The sequence below is a fragment of the Trachurus trachurus genome (assembly GCF_905171665.1).
Source record: "Trachurus trachurus genome assembly, chromosome: 15".
NCBI lineage: Eukaryota > Metazoa > Chordata > Actinopteri > Carangiformes > Carangidae > Trachurus > Trachurus trachurus.
This window is the reverse complement of record NC_139906.1, coordinates 9,973,209-9,998,932: the sequence shown is the minus strand read 5'-3', so window position 1 is coordinate 9,998,932 and position 25,724 is coordinate 9,973,209. Positions and strand designations below refer to the sequence as shown.

Below are 25,724 nucleotides of genomic sequence, written 5' to 3'. Positions count from 1 at the left end.
ATTGTGGGTAAAATGAAAATATGTAACCATAAGTGACCTGAGAAAGAAAAAAAAATACAATTTATAAAATAAATATTACTTTCTTTGTCGGGTTAGAATGATTGAATCACATAAATAATGAAAAAGCAGTAGCTATGACAGTCAGCACCTCATTATGGGACATTGTTATGCATTGTTTGCCCCACAATTTTGGTAAGTCGATGATTTTCAAATGACAGGGGTTTGGCCATTGTCTTTTTGTCATTTTTGTATTGGGGCAGATTGGAGGCTACGATTAGGTAAATGACAAAATGGGCTGAGTTCAGCTGGTTAGCATTGCTTATTTTTAAGTACAGGTAAGTCTGATGCTGAATAGCATTTCCTCTACACTAGCCATTCGCCATTAGCTGCTAGCTGTTTCCTGTTGTCTCTAGTCTTAGTATATTTCTTTTTTCAGTAAACATGTACATGAATAATTGTGTTACTTTCTGTACTTGTAAGTGATAAAGATAGGGCTGTATAGTGGTTTAAGTGTCTCACGTGCAGGTTAGTTTACATTAAAAAAGTAACATAGTAGATCTTGTAAACTAGTTATGGTCAATCTGGACTGTCATACTTTACAAACTTTTGTGATTCAGAATGGGACTTAAAATCCTTAAATAATAATAATACAAAAATCTAAATAAAATGATTTGTTCTGTTAGTTCATAGGGAATTCATATATTGTATACTGTGATAACGGGATACTACGTTTAAAAAAAAAAATAGCTTGGGTGTTTCATGATATTACTGTATCATGCCACAAATAGGCCTTTAGCTTGGTGGCAAATGAGCCATTGAACATTTCAACTCAGATAGGATATTACTGGAATATTATCCTGGAATATACTTGGAGGAAATTTGGCTCAGATGTCATGAGTTCAAGTTTTTTATTAGTTTAATTGTGTAAAACCTAAACCCACAGTTACAGAAGGTAAATCTCCACTGTGTCTTGTGGTGAACTTTATATTAGATAAAATGTTATCACTCATGAGCTATTATTTTAACACAGCTATGACTTTGTACCTGAACTCAGTGTCTTCAGTCATAGCTGGAGAGAATCAATCATGTAATAATAATGTAATAACTTTATAGGCTATCTAGACAATCTACTTTGATCTGGTAGCTCTGATAAAAGACTGTCATAGATCCTTTCTTTTCACTTTCATAACTAAATCCCTGTGTTAATGTCGTACCTCTTTCTTCTCTCCTCCTGATTTCTGAACACAAACATGAGATTTATGAATTCTCTGTGATAAGAGTCACAGCAACATGATTTTAGCAGACCCATAAAAGACCGTCAAACAGTGGCTGTAACCCAAAGGAGTTCTCACTTCTGTGATGACATGCCCATTTATTTTTAGTCGGCTGAATTTTTGATGGAAATGGAGGCTTGAGATTGTGCTGCAGAAGAAAAAAAAAGAGAAAAGAAAGAAAAACCTCAGTGTCTTTTTCCTCTTAGCTTGTCTTTTGTCCTGATAAGAAAAGGAGGGCATGCTGGGAACATAAATTATCCATATGAATAATAAATAATATAGAATAGTGGGTTATTGGTTTTTGCCATGTAAAAGAATACTTTTACTGTATACTAAAAATAGATCCAGGCAAGAAGCAGCAAAGCTCCTGTTTCTACTGGGGCACAGTTAAAAACTAGAATAACTACTATTTATATTAGAATACTGATTGCTATATATTTTGCACTTTATTATCACAAAACTCATTACTTTGTGATACTGCAAAAACTGCTGATCATTAGTCATATTCAGTGAATATTATTAAACTGTTGTTACTTTTCAACAACTTTTTGTAACGGCTAAATAAACATTGCTATTGCTCAATAACAGAACTCATGGCTCTGCTTTACTTCGGAGTTAGGGTTGTGTAATGACTGAATGAATGATTTTTATTTTGGCCACTGTGACAATACAGTGATATCACGTGACTAACAGTGATTTATTTTGGTTTTCTATTTAATTTGGCAGGTTAAAGTTGAACAGTTTTGGTATTTATTCAGAGGCAATTGTCAGTATAACATCTGAAACAATCCTCTTGGAAACAATTTCAAACATATTCTCTTTAAATGGGATGTTTTGCTTTGTGGTGAAACTGAAATTGGGAACAATGTTGATAAAAATTGCATTTTCAAAATAAAGTCATGACATTTGAAATACAACATCTTCATTGTCTAATGGTTTCTGAACATAATTCTGCTGATCAGGTGTGTTTTAATGTATTAACAGGTTTTGGTTTGATACATTCTCTCAAAAATTCAAAATAAATCAGCAACAACTTCAGTTTATCCTTAACAAACAAACAAACAAAAGAATCAGCAGCTAACATTTGCTGGTGGACGCTCCTCAAGTGAGGATTTGATGCTTGTCTTCATCATATATGAAGTTAGTGGTGGTCCGACAGTTGAGTAATTTGAGGACATCAACTTCAGCTCTGTAAAGTTTTGATTTGTGAAATCTAATTTCAATCACTGAGGAAATAATGTAAGGTTTTGGAGACCAGGAAGAAGTTATTGCCTCCAAATATTAAATAAATAAATAAAATAAAATAATAAAACAGGGTCCTGAATGAAATCAGCAGCATTGTAAACACTTAGCACGAACATGTGTGCCAAACAAAAAAAAACATCTTTGATCTTTGCCCCTTATGAATAATCATCTTGTATCTCATGTGGTCAAGTGGGGGGATTTTTTTTTTTGTCAAGTGAATGTGAGGACAGACGCACACATTAAATCATGCATGCTAACTGGTGTAAACAAGTGGCCATTAAAATCAGCCCACATATCAAGATGTCTTTCCAAGAACAAAGCTGCTGTCGTTTTAAGGCAGCCAGTTTTATTTTACACCAGAAATGATGCAAAAGAGCATTCCTTATTATGTTCATATCCACACCATCTGCATCTGCAGGCTAAAAAAATGCACAGCTGTCATACACAGCATACATATATGTATCGAGTATGTGGCGGTGGTGTTCATATGAGAATAACAAATAGTAGATATCAGCAAAGCTGGAAAAGTGCTGCCACACTATTTAAGACTGCATTCAGTTTTTCATCGAGCACATCTAAACATGGTTTATGGAGATGATAAGCTCTGTTTGAAAGATGTTGTCGAAAATCAGATTGCTTGGCCAGAGTTATCTGTTGTATAATTCATAATGACTGTGGCAGATGATATAATAAGAGAGTTCATCAATTGCTGGAGGAAATTACTCTGACACTGTTTCAACGTTTGCAAAGACTGTCCTTTTTCACTGTCGCTGTGAGATAATGAAAATGAGTGCAGTCGTGCAGCCTCGATTGATCACGTATGCGCCATCTGCAATTTGAGGCACGCGTCCGTTTTTATGTGACATGCAAAGAAGCTCATACAAATGATTCACTAACACACCAGTGGATCATGCTTGTTTCTACTGGAGCCTTCCCCAAAGGGACGCCACCGCATCTCAAAATCTGAACTGAATTCAGATTTTAGATTCTTAAAAAAAATCCAACCACTTGAGCTATTTTCCCATTATAGTGCAATGGAAAAATAAACCAAATTTATATACAAACATGTAGCTGTCAGTTTTTGTGTGTAACCTTCAGGTGTTCAGCGTTATGACACCTAAATCTGGACTATAACCGTAACTTCACAACACGGCGTTCCCGTGTTAACTGACAGGTACGCTCCTACGATAAAGGCTAGTGCGTCCTGAAGACCTCACTGATGCCTAATCTATAAATGGTGCGCCCAGTGCAGCCTCAGCAACCCAGGTAATGCAGATATTACCATGATTCCAGCTGAGATAATTGTCAACCGATGCCTGATGATGAGTCCTCCATGCTTCAAGAGAAGATGTCCTCTTTGTCCAGCTCCGGTGAAGCAGGTCTAGAAATGTCAAAAAGATGCTGCGGAGAGCCGGGACTTGATTTCCTCGCCTTGAGGAATTTCAGCGCCTCTGAGAGTTGCGCCTCCAGCGTGGACATGCGAACGTTCAGGCTCTTGAGGTCGTCCTTCAGCTCCAGCTTGAGCTCCTGAAGCGAGGCCTGCAGCGTCTGCTCCGGGATGGGGTAGAAGGCGTGCCGGGCGTCCGGCGGCTGCACCGGGCTGCGGTCCTGGGGCGTCGTGCGGAACTCGCCCGCTTTGTCCAGACGCAGGTCACTTTTGGTGATGCCGCTGTCGCACGAGTCCGTCTTCTTCAGAGACACCTGCGACTCGTGCGCCGCGGTCCGTTCAGGTAAAGTCTCCATGGACTCGGCTTTGGACACTTTGGTCCAGTTGTCGGCTTTGGCCATGGACTCCTTGAAGCGGCCCCAGCCTTTGACCTTGACCGGTTCAGCAGCAGCTCGGCCTCCGACCAGAGAGACGGTGGACGGCACCTGCAGCTTCGCTTTGTCCGCCGGGGGACCTTTGGCGGGCGTCGAGGACGAAGGTGTGGAAGCCGACGGAGTCGCTGGGCTCTCTGTCACCGTGACGATGCTGGTAGTCGTGATGGCTGTCTTAGCCAACGGGACGTCCACGTACACGGGGCCCTTCTCCACGTCGTGCTCATCCGGTTCCGGTTTCTCCGTCACCAAACGAGCTTCCTTCTGCTGCCGGAAGCGCTGGAAGAGTTTCCGTACCGGGTGATCGGGCGGCAAGTTCAGAGGGGCTTCGTTTTTACGCCTCTGTCGCTCCTCTTCCTCACGTTTCACATCACTGATCTTTCGGAAGACGATCTACAAGAGAATTTAAAGTTCTCATGACTAAAGCAACATGATAGAAAACCATGAGTAAGATTTGAATTATCAGAAATATCAGTTTGACATCACAGTGTTCGACAACAGTATAAAATCTGTCAGGTGTGTAGGTGTTGTACAGTTGTGAGGGAGATTGGCGAGGTTTCAAAATGTGCGTGCTCAGTAGGCTAAATGTCACCTTAAAGAGGGTTATTCCCACGACACTGAGGGAAAGTTCACATCATGCCTCTGGCTTCAGTGGGTGACGACACACCACGCAGCTGCTAATGGACAACCCTGCTTTGAAGCATTTGCAGTTTTCCTTCTGCACTTTGACGTTACTGTAGTGTGCAGCTTAATATCTGACACCTCCTCTTTATTCAAAACCAAATACCATTGCAATCAAAATAACTGATTTGTCTCCGACCTTGGAAATAGTTTTGGCAAACACTTCCAGCTCTAGGTTCAGTTATTGGTGTTTTCTGACATTGTCTTCAAAAAATTAAGGATGAAATCCCACAGATGTGAGTAAAGTCCATTGAATAATAAATAAGGACTACGGTGGCCCAGAGAATCCATCTTAGGATAAGGATAAAATCAAACAGATGTGAATGAAGTCAATTGGCCCAGAGAGCCCAACATATTGCAATTTAGGAAATGACATGCAAATGCACAAGCTGGTACCCTGAAAGTGTAATCTTAACTGCAGAGGCTTGGGTTTGAGTCCAAGCTCTCTCTCTCTCTCTTGCTAATTGAAATTAAAGCAAAAAATAACTTGAGACCTGAAACTAGAAAAGGAAAAACACAATGAATCTCACCAATTCAATGCCACAGTCAAAGTTGGGCATTGAACGACGAGTCCTACGTCCATTCGTTTTTAGTGCCCTTTCTCTCAGGTCTGTATTTACATGTAAAATATGTAATATGAGTGGAAAAGAGCAGCTAACTGTAACGATCCAACTCACTAATTCACACATTTACAGCTTCTTTAATCCGTAGAAAACTGAAAAACCACAACTACAAATGGAACCAGATTATGTGTTAAAAATAATCATGAATTTAATTGTACCTCAACACTGAAATCTCATATAATTTCAAAATACATAATTTCACATTTTTTTAATCTCTCTCCAAACAAGAGAAAACCTCAAAGCCACTCCTTCGTAAAGAAATATAGTTACAGATGTTAAACTGTGCACGCAGGATAAAGTCTGAACATCAGGGTCCAGAGCACACAGTTTGTTTACACCGCACTTGTCCTAGATCCAAGATGATGTAGGTTAAATGATCTGCTTTTGAAGTCATGTTTGTTCACTATGAGAACAGCTGCCACTGGAACCTGTGTGTAAAATAAACATGTGGCCCTGGAAGCCGTCCAGACAGTTTGTAGCCTTCTTTGTTAGAGATGTTCAGACTCTGAAGATGCCTTGTGAGTGTTGAGAGTAGTAACCCTCGTGTTCAACATGGTTTCATTAAATCTATAAATCATATGGTGACGTGTTGTTGTGAGGCTATTTCATTATATACAGTAAAAAGATATGAAGCCTTACAGCCTTTTAACAAACCAAAATAGATATTGTTTTTAGGACAAGCTGCAGTGCTTTTATTACTGCTGTTTTATGTGATTTTATATGGTTTTCTTGTGTGTTGTGTTTCTATGTTTTTATGTTTTGAGCCCTAAACTGAAGACGATTTTCTATCACTAGGTGATGGACAATCAAGTTTTTTTGAACTGCGTTGGATTGAACTGAATTGATAGCCTGCAACTCCCATTAAAAGTTACAAAATGTTTGTAAACTGTAATGTCAAATATGAAAAAATATCTTTTTTCCTGTCCTGGTTCTCATATCACATCAAATTAACCATCTGAGGTTATTGCTTTTCCTAACTTAAAGCAGAAGTGAGTGATATATTTGTGTTAATGTAAGTCTTAAATAGTTATATCTTCCGACAGCAATCACTTACATAGAGGGCCCTAGTTTGCTGGCGCAGCGCAGGTGGCGCAAGGTAGCGCAGCCAGTCTAATGCAAGTTTCGACCAGCGCAGCCTAGCGCAAAGTCAGATTGGAAGATTGGCAGATCGCGCTGCGCTGAGATAGGCGTGGCCACGCAGCAGGGGGAGGCGTCACAGATTCTGCTTGGTGCAGTGGAAGTTTCGTCCGAAAATGTCCCGCCGAAGTTGCGCTGAAAGCTCGCCACCTCCAACCAGGTCTAGTCTCAGCGCAGGGCGAAGCGCAGCAGGTGCAGTGGAAGTTTGGCTGACTGACCTGCAGTGCACACACGTCACCAAGACCTCACAGGCAGATCTCCACAGTTCCAGACACATTTCAATGCAATAAATATCCACAATAACCACTATTTAATGCAACTAACGGAATCAACACGTGAATTTATATCTATATAGATTGTCCCGTCACATCTGACGTCAGATCAAAGCAGAGATCAAAGGCTGTCGGTGCGTAAAGGAAACTCCACCTGAATTAACACAGCAGGGACGAACTGGCACTGAAAAGCAGCTGTGGATGTCCCAAAAGCAGGACTGAGGGTGGATGACTGCATGTCGCTGCCGTGTTGAGATACCACTCTGCCCTTGTGATGATCGCTGTATTTATTTATTTACTTATTAATTCATAAGCACGTGCGACCGCATCACGCAGCCGTAATGAAAAACAAAACACAAATCATCATCTCTCTTAGTCCACCACAACAGCCTCGGTATCAGATAGTCAGTATATAGCCTACTACAGTAGGCTATATTCAGCATCTCTATCACAGAGAAAAAAAGAGAAAAAAAGAGACGGACAGAGAGAGAGAGAGAGGAGGACAGAGAGAGAGAGAGAGAGAGAGAGAGAGGGAGGGAGAGAGAGAGAGCGCGTCCTTGCTGATTTCATCCACATGGTGTGTGTTTATGTTGTGATTAGTGTAGCCTACACCTCTGATCTTATACACAGGGTTTGAATAAATGTGAGTTTCTTTATTAGTTTATTAGTTGTTGTTTCTTAGATTGCGTAGGGGTTCTCAGTGTATCAGATCAAACCTGATTAAGGATATTTGTATTATTATTAGTAAACTCATTATTGGTCACTCTGAGCTCGGACCTCCGGGGAAACAGCTGTTTCCTCCGGGGAGAGGTTCGGCCTCTGGCGTCGCTGTTTCCTCCGTCCATGTCCAAGTATAAAATGACAAACTTGCAGCGCGCATCACCCGCCGCGCAGTTAAAGGTGAGGAGAGGAGCTCCTTTGATTGGTGAAGATCTGACTCGGCTGTGTCAAACCCACTCCACGCCTTTCTCTCCTCCTCCTGTCTCCCTCCCGCCCTGTCTCCTCCCTCTTCACCGTTTGCGCCGGTGGGAGGGACGAGGGGAGGGGCTGCGCCGGTCTAAGTCTGACTGCGCGGCCCACCAATCTTGCGAAATGGACCTGGGCCACGCCCCGTTGGCGTGGCGAAGCTGCGCTGATCACAGACTTCACCTGGTCGACGAAACTAGGGCCCAGAGTGTTTGGACCGAAACACGGGTCTGTCAGTCACTCTGCTCTGAGCCGAGGAGAAAACATTTATCGTATCCTACAGTTTTTATCCAATGAGGAGAGAGAACGGCATGCAGGGCTGTGTGTGCAGCCAAGGGACGCCGTGAATGTGGTGACGTAGGGACGAGGACTGTTATGGTGCGTTCAAGGAAACTCGTTTTTTTCCGACCTGTGAAGTCGTACCAGTTCGATCTGGTACATAGACTGTACAAAAAGACGTAGGCTACTGGTACGATTTCACGGGTCGGAAGTTACGAGTGGCCGTTATAGTGACTTTCACCGGTAAAACAGGTCGGAAAAACACGAGTGGGTTGCCTGGAACGCTACAAAGTCGTAAGTTGTGACTTGAAGCAGTAATTTATGATTTCAAAAGCCTGCCTGGAACGCAGCATTAGCGAAAACGACCGGATCACTCACTTCTGCTTTAACTAAAGCTAAAGGTGATTAAAAAATGCAGAAAATATGCTTTAAATCAATATGTTGTTTTTCTATGATCCCCAGACCCCCTACTAATTATTATGCATCTTTACAACTTGCTCCCCCCATTTTAAAAACATGATTAGGTGTTCATCAGCTAATCATGCACATACACTGTTATCAAAGCAACATCTGAGATGATCAAAGCACAGTGCAACTTAAACGTATGTCCAAGTCTTTAGGCATTGTGTTTATTAATTCATCATTTTCGTGCTCTTTTTCTCATTCCTAGGCATGATGCTGAAATACAATATACTTAAATCATTCATTCGTGAAAAGTACAACAACCTATTTCTCTCCTTAATCTCACGGCAACGCTCTTCTCACAATTCAAACCACTTGAGTGCCAAACGCGTCATGTGCTGGATTTTCTCAAGTCGAAAACACAACCTCCGCAGCTCCATTTGAAGGCAGCGTCTGGCTCCGTCTGTGAATTTCCCTGCTGCATACGTTCAGGAAGTATGGGACCCTGGTGGCTTGTGAGTTTCAAGCAGCAGCAGCAGCAGATGAGATTGCCTTTTCATATGCAGGCAATTCAATCTCACATGCACTCTCCTGGACAGGCTATTCTTATTATGAATGAAGTAGTGATTGGCAGCTACACCTGTGTAATTGATCAAAGCTGTTCATATCCTAATGAAGTGTGTGTGTGAGTGGTTTTAATATATGGTGACTGGTTAAAAGGAGCTGTGTGACATGTGTTGTTTGTTTACCAGTGCAACATGTCTCTGCACTGGCAGCTATCAACTATCTGTGGTTTTGTAAAAATCCTGCATTTTCTACAACTGTGGCATTGAATCTAAGTAATGAAGTAGCTGTTTAATAATTTGCCCTGTACCTGTCGAGACTGTGCAGGGAAACGCAGTCTCTGTGGTGGCCCCACATGTGATCCCTGGGAATCACAGTGCGAAAACACCACAGCAATTATGACTCTCCAATTTAAAAAAAAAAAAAAAAACAGGATCCACGGCGTCCTCTTAAAGTTTAAGCTCTTATTAAAAATAATGGTCTGGCCAGAAGAAGAGTAACAAGTCAAAAGGATTTGAAATCCAATTAAACATATTCTTGAGAAACGGATAAACAATGTGGAGAAGGGAAAGTTTAAATTCTTGTTTTTCTTATTATGCTGTACATCCTGTTCTAAGGAACTGACTCAAACTTCGTCTTTAAGATTTTTCTATACAATCAAATCTCATTGTAAATATTATCTTGTGTATGATTTTTCCAACTGAAGCAACTGATTATACTTAGTAATTCTCTGTATGGTTGGATTTATTGTCAGAGGAAGTCATAGGAAACAATGCATACAAGGTAGTTTTATCTCATTATTTACCGTTCACTGTCCTAATGTTAGATTGTAAATTTACCACTAATGCAAAATTAACATTTCTCAAAAATAAATGAATAAAACATGAAAAGATTCAACTGGCAAAACATGGAGTGGCTTAATGTGAAGACGCCACAGGAAATGAGTGCGATGTTTGTCACATTGCATATATTTGTGAAGCGATGACAAATGTCCACCAGAAATGAATCTACACTTACAATTAACACTTGACTTAAATTGTGGATCATACTGTATGTGTTTATTACTATTTATATATTTTAACTCAGGAGGTTAAAATAAAGTGTTGCATGTAAAAGTGACCATATAACTGCTCATACCCTCATATCTCTCAGATTTAATCATCCCATATGTTCCCTCGCTCACAAGACTATCTCCCCGCCCCCAGGCAGTAGGCCTTTCCCCACACTTCCCAACCCAATCAGTTAGAGTTAGAGCAGTTTCCATTGATATTTTTAAATCTAGATTAAAAAACATTTTATTTGTTCAATCATTTGGTATAACTTGATAGTCCTACTGCCTACTTCCTTTGACCTATTGTATTTCATTGTATCATTGTGCCTATATTATTAGTGCCTATCGTATTGCCTTCTCTATTGCTGCAGTGACAGTTGTAATCGTAAATTGTAACTTGTCTTGTCTTTGTGATGATTGTAAAGTGTTCAGAGACCATGTTCATGGTGATTTTACACTTTAAATAAAATTGAACTGAATTGAATTGAATTGAATTGAATTGAACGGTAATCACATGTTTTTGTGAGGCGCATGAAATAAAAAACAAGGGTCGATCAACTCTAACTGATAAAGTTCTGCTATAAATCCAACATTCGTGACGGTTATAATGTTTGTTTTTTTGTTTTACAGCGACGTTGATTCAGCTTTATGGTGACTCTGAAGGCTGCATTTTGTGGTGTATCACAAATGGTAGTGGCAATATCTAAATATTTCCTTTTTCCTTACACATACAAACATACTGTATATAAACCATACACAGTGTAGAGTTAACACAGTTTAATAAAAAAAGATTCTCACATGAGCAGCTGCTGTGGGAGCGAGTGGGTGAACTGTGTCTGAGTCTCGTTCTGTCTCTGTGTCGAGAGTCACTCACCCTTTTTCGCAGGTTGTAAGTGAGCAGCAGGTTTCTGGAGAAGTGGTTGGAAAACGCCGTGTAGAACTCCAGCACCTTCTGCAGAGCGTCGCGTTTAATGACGTGGAGGTCGCAGTAGGTCAGAGCGCGGACGTTGGCGCAGGCCTGAGCCAGGGTCACCTCTTTCCAGAAAACATCCCCAAACACGTCTCCTTTACCTGCAGAGAGAGGTCGGCTCAGAGCGGGCTGACGCCTCCAAAACATTTGGTATCCATCTCTAATGAGTCGTATTTTGTAAAAGGTTTGTACGTTGTAAAGAGTTCAGCTTCAATAATGGTGCTTTTGGAGCACAAATTTTGGGTTGCCAGGTTGTGAAAAAAAATCCCATTTTCACTTTTCAAGGTTTGTTTCTTTTTTGCTGAATAGAAGTGGGAGAGTAGGTATGAAGTATTTTGTGTGTTTTTGTGAGAAGGTTGTTCCTCTAACCTATTTATAACATCTTTTATGTGACAATTTTATTTTTCAGGAGGCAATGAAAGGATGAGAAATTATTCAATAAATGGCTTTAACATGCACTATTACAGTTTCAGGCAGAAGTGTTTATTGATGCATTCGTCAATAACTATTACTGCTGTGAAGCATCCACAAGTGTACAGTAGGCTGGTGTAAATTCAAACACCGTTGAAAATACAATATGTTGATACTGAAAATATCTTCATAGCTGCTTTAAACTACATAAAAATATGGATTACAAATGTTTATACTACTGATATTAAGTGTCACCAGTAAAAGCCACCATAAACTTGTCTTTCTACTTGTTGATAATAAAGTTGTAGTTGTTGAATAGGCCATTACAGTAATAACCAGTCACGTCCTGAGTCACTTTCACTGGGAAATTAAACCTCCAATTATTAATACTGATCAAACTCTTGTCCTGATGAATTGATATGTCGTCCAGTTCCGTCTTTTCTTAAAAGCAGCTGGTCAGACAGTTCAACCACGCAAAAAAAAAGGGATTTATTTCTTGTTCATTTTCTATTATCAAATGAGACAAGGTGTTTAATCTTGTTTGTTTGTTTGTTTTTAAGTATTTAATCTTGTTTCCGGGTCCACTCCAGATGCTGTTACACTTCGACAGGCCTATTCATCTAATGAGATTTTGATTTATAGTAGTAACTTGTAACTCACTTCAGGCTCCATTACGGTCTCCATCCGGGTCAATGCTATCAGCCTGACAGTACACTGACTGTTGCAATGAGGAACCGATCGCAGGTTATTGACGAAAATAAAACAGCCAAGGTGGTGTCTTCAGGATGTCATCCATTATTTACTAAATCAATCATTTGGCAAATTAAAAGCCTGAGGTTTTAAAACGGAAATACTGCTGGGATTTAACCACCGCAGAGTACGTAAGAAAAGATATTTGTGTTTTTTTCTGAAGCTTGATAAATAAGTTCAGAGAGGGGAGGAAGTGGGTTCATGAATAGCAAACAGACTGATTCCATACAGTTCACAGAGCAGCACAATTATACTTAGTTCACTTATTATTTACAGGTTGGGTCTGTTTATCAATTTATCTATTCATCCGAATTGATCTGACTGTATGGATGGATGATAGTTGAAATGCGATTCATACTGTAGGTAATTTGCTTGTGTTTCTATCCAGCTGTTGGATTTTAGTCCAATATTCAGCTCTTCCTGAGGGACATGTCCACAGCTTTAATTGGTCAATGCCCATAAAGAAAATGAATTGGAAACTAGCCTACGTAGTTATAATCAATCAATCAAACAATCAATAAATCCTTTTAGTAATTTTTTAAGCAAAAATGCCAAATATTTCTGGTAATTTCTGGTTTCAACCTCTTGTCCTGTTTCATGTTTCATTATATAAGACAATGAAGTGCAATCTGATGTTGGGTTATGAGAAGTTTAGATGGATTTTTTTTTTTTTACATTTTGAACCATCAATTTATCAAGAAAATCATAACAATAACATTACTTTGGTCTTTTTGTGTAATAAAAGGGATTTACTAAATACTGACAAAGAAAGCCTTTCAGACCATTGTTAAAATGACATGAGCGCGTTCTGAAAGGGAATTGTGTTTTTTTTATCGGCTTGAAGACGAAGAGTTGAAAAGACCAGACTGTGTTCAAGATGTTACTGAGAGGATTGTGCGTCTGTGAAGACTCTTGTACAAATCCTCAGCTCCTGACTCAGCAGAAAATGATCCCCAAACGACTCGGCTTCCACTGCAGTCAGAAACAGTTTGTAAAGTGCTGCTGTACGGAGAAAAAAAGGGAGGATTTTATGTAAGTCCTAAGAAAAAGAATGAAAGAAAGAAAGAATGACAGAGGGAGAACCATAACTTTAGAAGAAAAGATCAACTTGACTGACTCATTTATAAAATAAACATTAGAGCTTCATTCATGTCAAAATAGTTAGCATGTTCTTTAAAACGAGTCTCACTGACCTTAAAAGCAAAAAATCTTTTCGTCAAAGATTTCATACGACTCACTCACTATTTATCGTAAAAGAAATAATATTGGCATTGATGAATCATGTTTGAGCTGAACCATTAAGAATAATTTAATTTGCATTTGATTAAAGCTGGTATTGATTGTTGTGGTTGTTGTTGTCATTTTCATGCGTCTTCATTATCTTCACTTGTCAGTGTGTCACTAAATTCTGATTAAATGAGTTCCCTGATTTACAGCAACATAATTTATTTCCTGCTAAAGTTTTGATATAGTTCTTCCATTTCAGCCAATTTTCTTTTATTACAAGCTTATTTATTTATTTAGTTTGATACACATATTGATTTTATACTTAATTGTGCACAATTATTGCCACTAGAGATGCAATCAACTGTAAGAAGGAGTGAGTCAGGTAATAAACATAACAAAGGTAACAAATTTTTCTTATTCAAAAGCTGACTCCGCTGTTTTATAAATATATTCTTGAAATTACTGCAGCGTACTTTGTCTGGAATAATATTATTTAAACCAGAGCTGAAAACTTATTTGGGCAAAATAACTACATAACTATTCATTTAAACACTAGCCTATTTATATTTCTTTTAAAACTCTCACCGGGTAGGCTACACTCACCCAAAATGGCGACCACCTCGTCGTCCTGAATGACCTCCAGTGACCCCGACACCACGAAACAGAGGCTGTCCACGCTCTCACCGGCGTGGTAGATCAGGTCACCGGGAGCACAGTGGATGGTCTGAAACTCCATGGCCAGAGCTCGGAGACACCCGTCGCTGGCCAGCCGGAACGCCGGGTGCTCCTTGAAGACCTTCCGGTTGAGATGGACGCAGATATCGGCTCTCATGTCCTTCGGGCAAATCTGCAACACCTGGGAACAAATGAGAGCGGAGAGAGAGAGAGAGGAGCTGTGGATCAAAGAGACGCTGAGTGATGTTGGGGACTGGATTACACCACACTAAGAGCTGGTGGTGGATAGTATTTTTTTTGTCTTTTGAGTTATAAATTGTTGCCATGGCTACATGTTGGACCACGAAAAACCACAGCTTGCCACCTTCCTCAATGTGTCACATGCAGGTGATTGGTGATGTGCATCATTAGGTGTGAGTAGCTCCTGACTCAAGGCCAAAAGGTTACAGCTTCACTCATATATCATTTCTGTTATTTTGCTTTGCCTGGTTAACAGCTGTGTTAACTATACAATTTATTTATCAATGGAAAATGCTGGAAGAAAAAACATTTTTGCATGGAAACACTAAACTGGACATGGAGACACTGTGGTGTCACTGCAGGTGAGTGACAAACCCCAAAACTCAAGTTGTCACTTTGTGAATGAAACGTCAACATATCATCACATTCTTCATCAATTTGATATATTGAACTTGATGATAAACTGTTGCTTATTTTCACATCCAGTAGCAATGGAGCAACATTTATCATTCCTATGGAGTCGTGTTTCTATGCAGCTGCTGAAAAAAAAAAGTCAAACATTCACTCTCTCTTTTAGTTTGGTTTTAGTTTTTTTCCAACTCCTGAGGGAAATGTCTGCAGTTTCAGCTGCTGAACGCTTCACTATGTTCACTGCCAGCAAGTTGCTAACTTGATCTAGGGGGCTGAGCAGGTTCTGTACACTGAGTATTAAGAAAAAATTCTGAAAAATAAACTCAGACTGCCATAAAATATAGATGTAGATAGATTTTTTTACATACATTTTTAAGAATTTTGCAAAAACAATATTCACAGGAGATTTTCGGAGCCATAATGTTCATGTCTGGATGTATAAGGACCTGATATCTTTATGTAAGAACTGCTGCACTTTATGATTTATTTTCTTTGTTTATTATGTAATTATCTTTGATTATTATCAACCTGTGGCTGTCCAAGATTAAAATAAAGCCTAAATAGTTTGGAGGTATGTGTTCAAGTTTTGTTTAATGAGCTTTCTAAATCATACAGATGTGCTCTGGGGTCTCCAATGAAATTATGTGTGAAGTGTGATACTGAAAGCTCATTAAGATCATTTCCAGAAGCTGCCATTATTGTTCTCAAAGCAGAATTTAGCTGTGACTAGAAAAAATATGTGTGTTTCTTGGTCTTTTTCATTAGTTTTGAGAAGCATTTCAAGAGCTGACACATCTGTCAGAGGGACTGAACACATGAAATAATTTTTTTTTTTTTTGGTGGAGTTTCACATGAAGCTGCTCCCAGGTGAGAGTCCAGCTGCCTCTCTGCTGAGTGGCAGCCTGTTGTTCAAGTACACCTAATCAACAGGATGCCGGGCCGTTGGATGGCTCTGCCTTTAAAACAAACCTCTTTGAAGATGAATGTCAAGCAGAGTGGGATTACGTGCCATTTTTAGACCCTTTAGTGTGGCCTGAAGCCAGACAAATAAATGATATATAGACGCGGTGCAGGCTTAATAAAGAGGACACAGTAAATATCACCATCTGATATCGATTACAGACAAAACCACAAGTCTTTCTAGTGACAAAACCCTGGAGACAAACAATGAAAAACTGACAATGTATGATTCTATTTACATCACATTGTTGAACAATCCTGCAAAAAATACCATTATGTCAAACCTGGGTGTCGTGCTTTACATAATACTCGTATTGTAAAGTTGCATAACAGAGACAGAAATACATTTTTTTAACCGTAACAGCAAGCACAGGTCAAACCTATTATATGGTTGCACCACATAATATCCTGCCTGTGTCAGCTGGTTTCAGCCCATTATCTGTTTACTTCTCTCCTACTCTCTCTCTCTGCTCACATACAATAGTTTTTAAACAAATGAAATCTGCTCTCATTTCCCTGTTTTTTTTGTTTCTGTTGTCAGAAACTACAACAAACAAAACAGTGACAACATTTTAACGAGTGCTCACTTCCAAGCCATTACTGCAAAACCCCCTGATTTTATAGCTACTCTATGAAATCTTCTGAGAAAGTAATGATGATACACTTATATTAAAGACAACAGCAGTGTTGTGAAGCTACGTAGATTTACTGGATCACTCAGAGAGGAGCGCCCTGCAGAGGGAAAGCTTCACCTTAGATTGGAAAGCAGCTGTTGTTTATCAAAAGTCATGAAGTCTTTGCTAAGTGCAGTACGTTTTTTGGGGAGAAAAACAAAACACCACTCAGTCATTCAGACAGACTCATTCATTTTTAAACGGAGGCCTCACTGTTGCTGCTCAGCCTCCCCAAAACAAGAAGTGCTGTATCTTTTACTGAACTCTTAAAGGACATTTTTGCGAATCGTTTCTTGTTAGATGGGGAAATGATTTTCATTTTTGTCACATACAAAGATGTTTTCAGTTGAAGTAACAAAAACCCACCGACACTTTGTAGCTGCTTCATGTAATGCGCACAAAGACAGACTGAGTACAAGTAGCACATAGTGGTCATGTTTTTGTCGGTGGTCTAGATTATGTCAACTGGATCGTAGTGAATTAGGGCGATCGGAGTACATTTCTACTCTGACGTACCTTCTCGGTGTCTATTCCCCGCGACATGGACCAGGTGGAGGCGATGTAATCCATAACTCTTTCGCTCAAGCCCTTGGGCACCTGGTAGAGCTTGAGGAAGTCTCGGACGCTGTTGATCATCTCGTGGTACCGGTTGGTGTTGGCGTACATCTGCTGGAAGATTGTTGTCACGTTACCAAAGATGGTGGCGTAGAGCAGCGCTGCGTAAATACGGAGTGGACGGAAAGAGGATTAATTTGGTAAAGTTAAAAAGATATAATCTAAAAAAGCAGCAAAATAGATTATATGAAGAGTGTGTGAGGTGGTTGCAGAGCACAGATATCAACCAAGGTCTATAAAAAATCATTGCAGGGATTCAGCATTTGGCTCAACACCACTCCTAAGGTTGATGATTCATGGTTAAGTTTTCACACGTATATTTCTCAGATCGTCTTGATTCATTTAAGACGTGTTAGTTCACGGTCACACTACAGTACATTTTAAAATTAAACATAAAAGATCAAAGCTGTCTGTCTTTGCAAATACTTAACCAGCTCAAACACCTGGTTTACAAGGACACAAAAAACTCCAAAACTAGGTTTACTGAGACACAATATTTGAGAAAAGAGCAAAATAACCTAACATGGCCTTAGGAACTAACAAGACAAGGCATCAAAGTCTCAAATTTTCCTAAATTTGTTGAGTTGGTTTTATAAAAACAAAAATCTTTCTCATGAGACTGGTGCTCTTTACGTCTATGAGAAACTTAATATTGTTTTTCTGTGGCGAGTGCTTTAATCAATCACATGGGAAATAAACAGTTACTCCTCATCATCGCCACCACTAAATACAATAAACTAAATTCTCGCCAAAAGGGGGAAATCTCTAATCAGAGCTCTTTATTGGGTGCATGTGTGTGTGTGTGTGTGTGTGTGTGTGTGTGTGTGTGCAAACGCCCATTCCCACGGAGTTATGATCAGACGAATAATAAGGCCGTTAACTCGTCTCGTGATGTAAGAATTTAAGAAATGGGAAAAGAAAGCAACATCTCTGAGGTGGCTAGTTGGGTTGGTTGTGTGTTTGAACTGGTGCAACAGCTGGAGCGTGTGTGGATCAAAGCCATCAGATGTCTGCCCTGTGTGAGCACTGTTCTCTTGGCAATGGAGCCCTAATTAGCCCTGCTAGAAGGGATGGAGAGGAAACACGCCAGCCACACATTTCAATTATCCTCAGATGATGACAGTAACCTGTGCGTGCGTTTGTGTGTGTTTGTTTATTTCACGGCGCACAATCTTGAATCAAAGTGCTGAAAAACTGCAAGGGGGAATAATGCTAATTAAAAATGCGCTCAAAACTCCCCCAAGGGCGAGGATAACCACCAACTTTCATCCTTTCATCACCATCGCTCACCGCGCTACTATGTTATCGAGCGTTGCAGCATCCTATGGTTTTCTTTATCACCCAAGCACAAAGAATATGACAATATTTTCTTGTTTGTTGTGTGCTCAGAGTGCTGCTGCACATTTTCAGGCGCCATGATCCGCGTGGTAACAGATCGAGAATGATTTCTTAAAAAAAAAAAGCTCTGAGCTCTCTTATTAAATCTGAGATGATTTGACAACTGCTCTCCTTTTGAAGTTGCTGAAGTTTAGGGATGGCTGCTACTTCAAGCCCGGGCGCAGATGGCAACCGTCACTTCTCTCTGATAAGCAGAAAACGCTGCAACAAAGGAAACTCAATCGCTCCCCGCGGAACGGGAGCTTCAGTCCCCAACGTTGCTCTTTTAGTTCGCTGACGTGCACAACTTCGTCGCAAGCGTTGCCTGGCATCCAACAGCTGGCTTGTTTGAAGGTAGTTAACAGACAGTTGTCAGAAACTGAAGCCCCAGGCCAACAGTTGCTATAGAAACAGGACATATGTATAATGCCACCCCCCCGTGCCACCCCCCGATCCCTCGTCACACTGTGATCTTCCACTGCCAGCACCGATCCAGTGCTGATGGTAAAAATAGCACAGTATCAGGGCATCCATATTTCATAGAGAACAGCCGTGGACTACAGTAGATTGCATCTACAACCGAATCCTCCGGAGGCTCGTCTGCTTTTCAGATATTTACGCTTTGAGCTGATTTGTATCTCGCGACAAGAAATTTAAACAGACCCAAGTCTGCGTACTATGACTTCTTGCCAGTTCCCACCCCCCCTAAGAGTATATTCATCATAAACGTGAGCAGCCAAAAAGGTGGAGAGAGACAGAATGGAGTGGGTGGCGATCATCCTCTCATCCTCTCATCCTCTCGTCTCAGGGTTGAGACAGTGAGCAGGAAAAAAAAAAAAAAAAAGTACAACAGAGGTGGAGGAGTGATTGCAGGGGGGAGCGCTGTGTTAAATTGATCTGGCAGTGTCAGTTATTGCTCCGAGGCGTTGCTCTCCATGTGCAGTCACACATAATGGCACCGCGCTGTTCACTGTGTTATGAGACACAGAGGCCAGAGATACACTTATAAATGTTTAATATTGAGATGTGGAGACGAGGAGGGCATGCTGTGGCGATCGGCCGCCGTCTTCAGACCATTAGACATTGTTGTTAGTTAGTTAGTGAGGGCAGTTGTTGTCTTTTTATACCAAACTATAATTCAGTCATTGTTATCAATGTTAATAGGCTGGTCCTGTGTGTTGCTTCATTGTTCACACTCTTAATGTCATTTTTACCTATACTTTTTTAGGTATTAGTATAAAACATAACAGTTACGGCCCGATCAGCCACAGGATTTGTTAGAAAATATGTTTTTTCAGAAACACTTGAAACTTGTGTGAGTTCCACAAAATCTAAATAATGCAGCGTTATACCACATAACAGACTGAGGTACAGACCAACACAGCTGTTTGTCACCATATACCTATGACCATGAAACTGAAAAAGAAAAGAAGTAGTAAAAACTACACAATGTACAATTTGAGCTTTGTGAATTTCATCACGTTGTTCTGTCTGCTGCACAAAAAAGAAACAACGCAGTAACTACACATCTGAACAAAAATTGACCTTCTGGCCTCTGATTTACCATATAGATATTTTGCCGTAGAAATGTGTGATTTTATGACAATAAAAAGAAACAATAAACCAAGAGCAGCATGTGAAATGTGACTACAACTATAAGGTAAAGACCAAACTGCAGCTGGCCTCCCCTCATCAATAAACCGTTTCTTGTAATTGAGAAATCAATTTTATATCCAATAACTTGATACATCATGTACTACATGATGGGGAAATGAGGGGAAACGCTGGAATTGCAAATCTCCCCTTTTCACATTGTACAAAGTGTGTGTATTTAAAAAGTTTGCTTGTCAAATTTTTAATAAATTCTTTAAAAAAAAACACCATTAAAAGGATAGTTCAACATTTTGGAAAAATGTGCCTATTGCTGTAATCCCTATAGTCAAATGACTAGGTTCATTACCTTTGATTATCGGTGCTTGTTGTTTTGAGATCCACGGGGCAGAGACGCTAGCTGGTCAGCAAACACAGTGGAAGTGAACGGTACAGGTCCCTTGTCCCTCATCAAACTCATCAAATTCACAATCCAACAACTCTAAAACGCTCTCGTGGACAAATTGAGATCTGCACATTCACCACCTTCGTGTGTCGTAATGTTACATAATTATACTATACTATATGATTATCTCATAGCGTGGTGAATGTGCAGGTCACAAATTGTCCATGAGAACATTTTGCAGTTGTTGGATTGTGTATTTGATGAGTTTGATGTGGGACAGGGGACCTGTACCGTTCACCTCCATTGTGTTTGCTGAGCAGATCTCAAAACAACATGCACCGATAATTAAAGGTAATGAACCTACTGCTATGACTACAGGGATTATGGCAGAAAGACATTTTTTCAGCTTTGGGCCTGAACAGACATTTTCACATGTGATTTTATATTTGGCAGTGAAAGCACCACTGAGAAAACCGCAGCACTGTCGAGGCCCATAATAATGTAAATGAGTGTGAATTAAAGAAAACTGCAGTCATTGAACTATATTCAACCTCAGCAGATTGTTCTAGATTATTCTAGGGTACAGTTAAACACTGCTCAGATAATCATCTGTACAGTTCTACTTTCTAAAACTTCGATGGCGGCTCTCTCCATAATTCATTTATTCACCTACATCAGTGGACTGTGGTTTTAAAGAGCAGAGTTTAACTTCTCATGTGTCATCGTTTCCTACATTAGAGAGAGAAGTAAAAAAACGCCTCCACTCACATCCAATCATCATCATGGCCACGGCAAAGATCTTCTCTCCGTCTGTGGTCGGGGCGATGTTTCCGAAGCCGATGCTCGTCAGGCTCGTCATGGTGAAGTACAAGGACGTGATGTAGACCGAGTCCTTGTTGGGACCGCCCTCCCACTTCCCCGAGCCGCTGGCGTTGAAGCGGTACGGCCTGCCCACCGTCTCGGCCAGGATGTAGAGCCAGCTGTCCATGCGCACGATGTTGGTTTCCTCGTCTATGACTTCGTAGTCACCGATGCTGTACCTGCAGTTCAGACAAACAGCTGAGTATCAGACTAGAGTGTATTTATGTTAAAGAAAATTGAAAATGTGAGGAAGTTTGAATCTAATGTAGATGTAGCTAAATGCTACATCGGGACGGTAACGTGGCCGATGGGAATGAAACCAAAGTACAGGACACAGTGGAAAACCCTGAGGTACCAGGTGGAAATGATCAATTATCAAAATATCATTGACCTGACGAAGAGCCAGTCGCTCGAAACGTTGTCTCTTTTAATATGTAGCCCTTATTAAATATATTTTCTATTTCGAGAGAAGACAGTGTTGCGAGTTTTCTTTTTTGCCTTTGGATGTGCGTGAGCTTTTTTCTTTTTTACCAGTTGAAAATTGCAATTTATCAAAGAGTTGTTGAGACATTTAAGTCAAAACTACAAATTAAAATCTCATGACGGTACTTATAGAAACTTCAAAGGGTCCTCTGGGGACCACAGGAGGTCAAAATCTGGTACCATGGTAACTGTAATGTTTCACAACATACTGTATATATAAAAGGTCAGGGTCACACTAGGAGAAAGATCAGTCCCTGTTTGTGTAATCATTTACAGAAAACGCTGGTTATTTGTGAAACCTCAGAGTTAACTGGCTTCCTGGAGAAGAATAGTAAAAATCCATCAGAATATAAAATTAGGTGAATATATAATGTTTCTGTTTCTGCCTCTGCTTCTGGTTTTGCATTTATGATGGTGCAGTGAAGACAGTGCAGTGATGCTTTTTCATATCTGCTGTCTAATACATTGGTCTGGGCCGACCTCCTGACCTCACTTCACAGGATTTAAGTCTCTCAGCTGCAACAATTGGTTCATTTTGAATCATTTTAAAAGAAAAAATCTACAGTTTTTCCACAAAAGAATAAAAAATAAAAACAGGATTTATGTTTTCTTATCGTTACACTGTTGATTATCTAGTACGACATCCACTTCACCACTTGTAAGAAGAGAGAGTGATGCTGCTGCTTCTGCTGTGAGTGGACACGGTTTGTTTGCTGCTATTGTCTGAGCTGACAACGACCCTCAACTTTGTGGACCATGTGGACGGCATGACTCGGCGCGTGACCATGGCAACCACAGAAACCATACTGAGGGAAGCGATGCAGAAGCTATTTTTTACTGGTACACGTACGAGCGCGGCTTTGGAGCAACAGGAGCGTCGTTCAGTCAACTTTGATTACACCGTCTGGGGCCACTGTACAGTGTTTATGGTACTACTTAGATCCTCTGCAGGGGTCCTGAAAACAAAAAGTACTTGTGGACGTGAAAATGTGCGAGTATTATGTGTGTAGAAGTGATCATCTGCTGAGGAGAAACTGATGTTCATCATCATCTATCAAGCAAGCAAGTTCTCTCTATTTTTATGTATGTAGGACATTAAGTTGTCATGATGGCATCTGCGACACAAAGTGTGAGCATGCATGTTTCTGTGTGTGTGTGTGTGTGCGTGTGACATTCGCATAAACATAATAAATCAAGCACAACACATGATGGAAACTTAACGCTTCCACCACACTTGCCCCCTGTGGAGCAGCTGATCTGATTAGACTTTGGAGGCCCCGTGCTCCATAAATCTGCATATTAATGAGGTAAACCAATTCTCATGAAACCAAACCGTAACTCTTTCTGGCTTTTTTTTTTTTTTTTTTTTTTTTTACAGTACAGAAAACATACAGTTTCAATGCATGGAAACAAGCATGTTGACAAAAACACAACTGCTAATTAATGCATTAATTAGCTTAATCAACAGCCTCATTATATTACCTGGCTCTGCTGTTCATGTGATGGTAGAGCATAACAGTATAACAGAATGTGTTGTGTAATTTATGATCACGAGTATTGCTGCTCTGAATTAAATCATCACATTTTTATTCCAAGTATAGAAAATCCAGATTGGGCTACACATTCTGAGTGTAATATCATATAATACACTCAAACTGCAGCTATGAGAGAGTGGAAGGTAATAACAACTTAGTAGACTATAAATGTCACCGACTTACCAAATGCAGGCCAGCCAATGGGCAGCCAGTCCAAAAACACACACCAGCAGGACCAGTACAGCCGCCCCGTACTCGATGTAATGATCCAGTTTGCGGGCAACTCGACCCAGACGGAGAAGTCGGACCACCTTGAGCGAGCTGAACAGGCTGCTGATCCCCTAAGATGACAACAAGAAAGAGAAAGGGCAGCGATCGACAGAGGCAGACATTAGAAACGACATTCATTTTCTTAAAGTTAAAATACTATAGGCCTATACTAATATAAGTTTGTGAGGTCAAGTAGGATGTGCCTCTCTAACACATGGCCTGACCTGATTTTAAGAGCTCCTTTTAGTATTTATAGGCAATATATAAATATTTAATACATGGTTAAACCACTTTTTAATGTAACACTCAATCATAGACATATTATAGTGTTTACCAGTCATTAATACTCACGTATACCTATGCCATAATTTGTCTAACTCTCCTAAAAAGTTAAGGGCTCCTGAGATAATTAGGTCTAAATATTTGAATTTGAATCATATAAAAGCAGATATTAAATATTAAGTATCTGCTCCTGTGTTTGCTTAGAATTCAACTTCCACATCAAATATAAAAATATCTCTACCACATTATATCAGAAAGCCAGGAAGGAAAAACAAATATCTGAAAGCACTTTAAAGAATGAAGAACCTGTTAAGATGAGTGTAAAACACAAGATTCAAAGTGTAAACACGTGCTGAGTTGACATAGCCTAAAGAAAAATGCTGTGCAATGTGCTAAAACTTTACAACTTCTATTAGTCACGTAATCAGCAGCTAAATGTCTACTCAGCTTAACTGTTTGTATTGAAACACCCACTCTGTGATTCAAACAGACAATTGCAATCCCATCCGTCTGCTTTGCACTTCGCCTGCTGGTGCTGCTGTGTGTGTGTGTGTGTGTGTGTGTGTGTGTGTGTGTGTGTGTGTGTGTGTGTGTGTGTGTGTGTGTGTGTGTGTGTGTGTGTGTGTGTGTGTGTGTGTGTGTGTGTGTGTGTGTGTGTGTGTGTGTGTGTGTGTGCTGGGAGGGTTATTGATTCTGCTAATGTGCTGTGGTCTGCAATGCGAGTACGACTGCAGCGTCTGCTGTCACTCGATCTGATCTAGCTGCCTGCCAGACTCCTGAGCTTCCCTCAAATCACTTTACAGATCTGAGCTCCGACGCAATTCAATTATCAGCGTTAATCGTGCTATTGTGTTTGGCTGCAAACTCCTCAGTATAGTCATGCAAAAAAAGTGCACCAATAAAATAGATATTAAAGTTGTCATAGGGAGATTAGTTTGACATGTTTTGGAGCCTGGTCAGATGCAAACATGAACTGATGAAGCCTCTTGGATGAGAGGTGAAACGTCTTCCTAGACAAATAACTAAGTCCAGTTGCATTTGATTTAAATTTCCTTGAGATAACTATGACCTGGACAAATGAGAATATTCACAGGCTTAAGGTTCAATCACTATCTAATTTCATTCATTTCTGAGTATGTTACTGTACATTAAGTGAACTGCTGCAGAAGCAGGTGCTCCAATTCTAGAAAAATACGTATTTTATTACCTTTTAGAAGTCCTTTAAACGATAGTTAAGGACCAGTATTAGTAGGATGTTGTTATGGTGTTATGATGCCATGTAAAGCCCTTTGAGACACATTGGGCTATACAAATAAAATTACCTTGCCTTGCCAAGCCTATTAAGTTTTTATTGCATTTTCAGTCCTGATCTAAACATCTGCTTGGAGTCGAAGAACTTTGAGGTGACTATTTTCATCTCCAATATTAAAACATCATAATGAAAAGGTACATTTCAGCTTCTGACACCCAATTAAGCAAAGTTAGCCAAATGTGAAAATGAAGGTAAGATGCTGTCAAACTTGTCTAAAGGAAGCAGGCGGCTCTAATAAACCACAACACATCTCTCTATTAAAATGCATATTATTTTCAATGCTGAGATTCATACTTTTTAACTGTGTCACTTCGCTGCAATCAGTTAGTCACCAATGATGTTAGTTCTGACAGAATCAGCCCT

The 25,724-nt window shown here is 40.1% G+C and overlaps 1 protein-coding gene across 1 annotated transcript in view; it reads right to left on the bottom strand.

Annotated features, from left to right (window-relative positions):
* Positions 1-3,857: 3,857 nt before the first annotated feature.
* kcnh1a (potassium voltage-gated channel, subfamily H (eag-related), member 1a) overlaps positions 3,858-25,724 on the bottom strand; it is a gene marked incomplete at both ends in the record, with an annotated part of 42,597 nt that continues 20,730 nt past the window's right edge. The window contains 6 exons of the mRNA XM_083987706.1: positions 3,858-4,730; positions 11,187-11,383; positions 14,274-14,526; positions 17,147-17,346; positions 21,387-21,658; positions 23,681-23,838. Of these exons, the coding sequence (XP_083843832.1) occupies positions 3,858-4,730; positions 11,187-11,383; positions 14,274-14,526; positions 17,147-17,346; positions 21,387-21,658; positions 23,681-23,838 (1,953 nt within the window). The remainder of the gene's footprint in view (positions 4,731-11,186; positions 11,384-14,273; positions 14,527-17,146; positions 17,347-21,386; positions 21,659-23,680; positions 23,839-25,724) is intronic.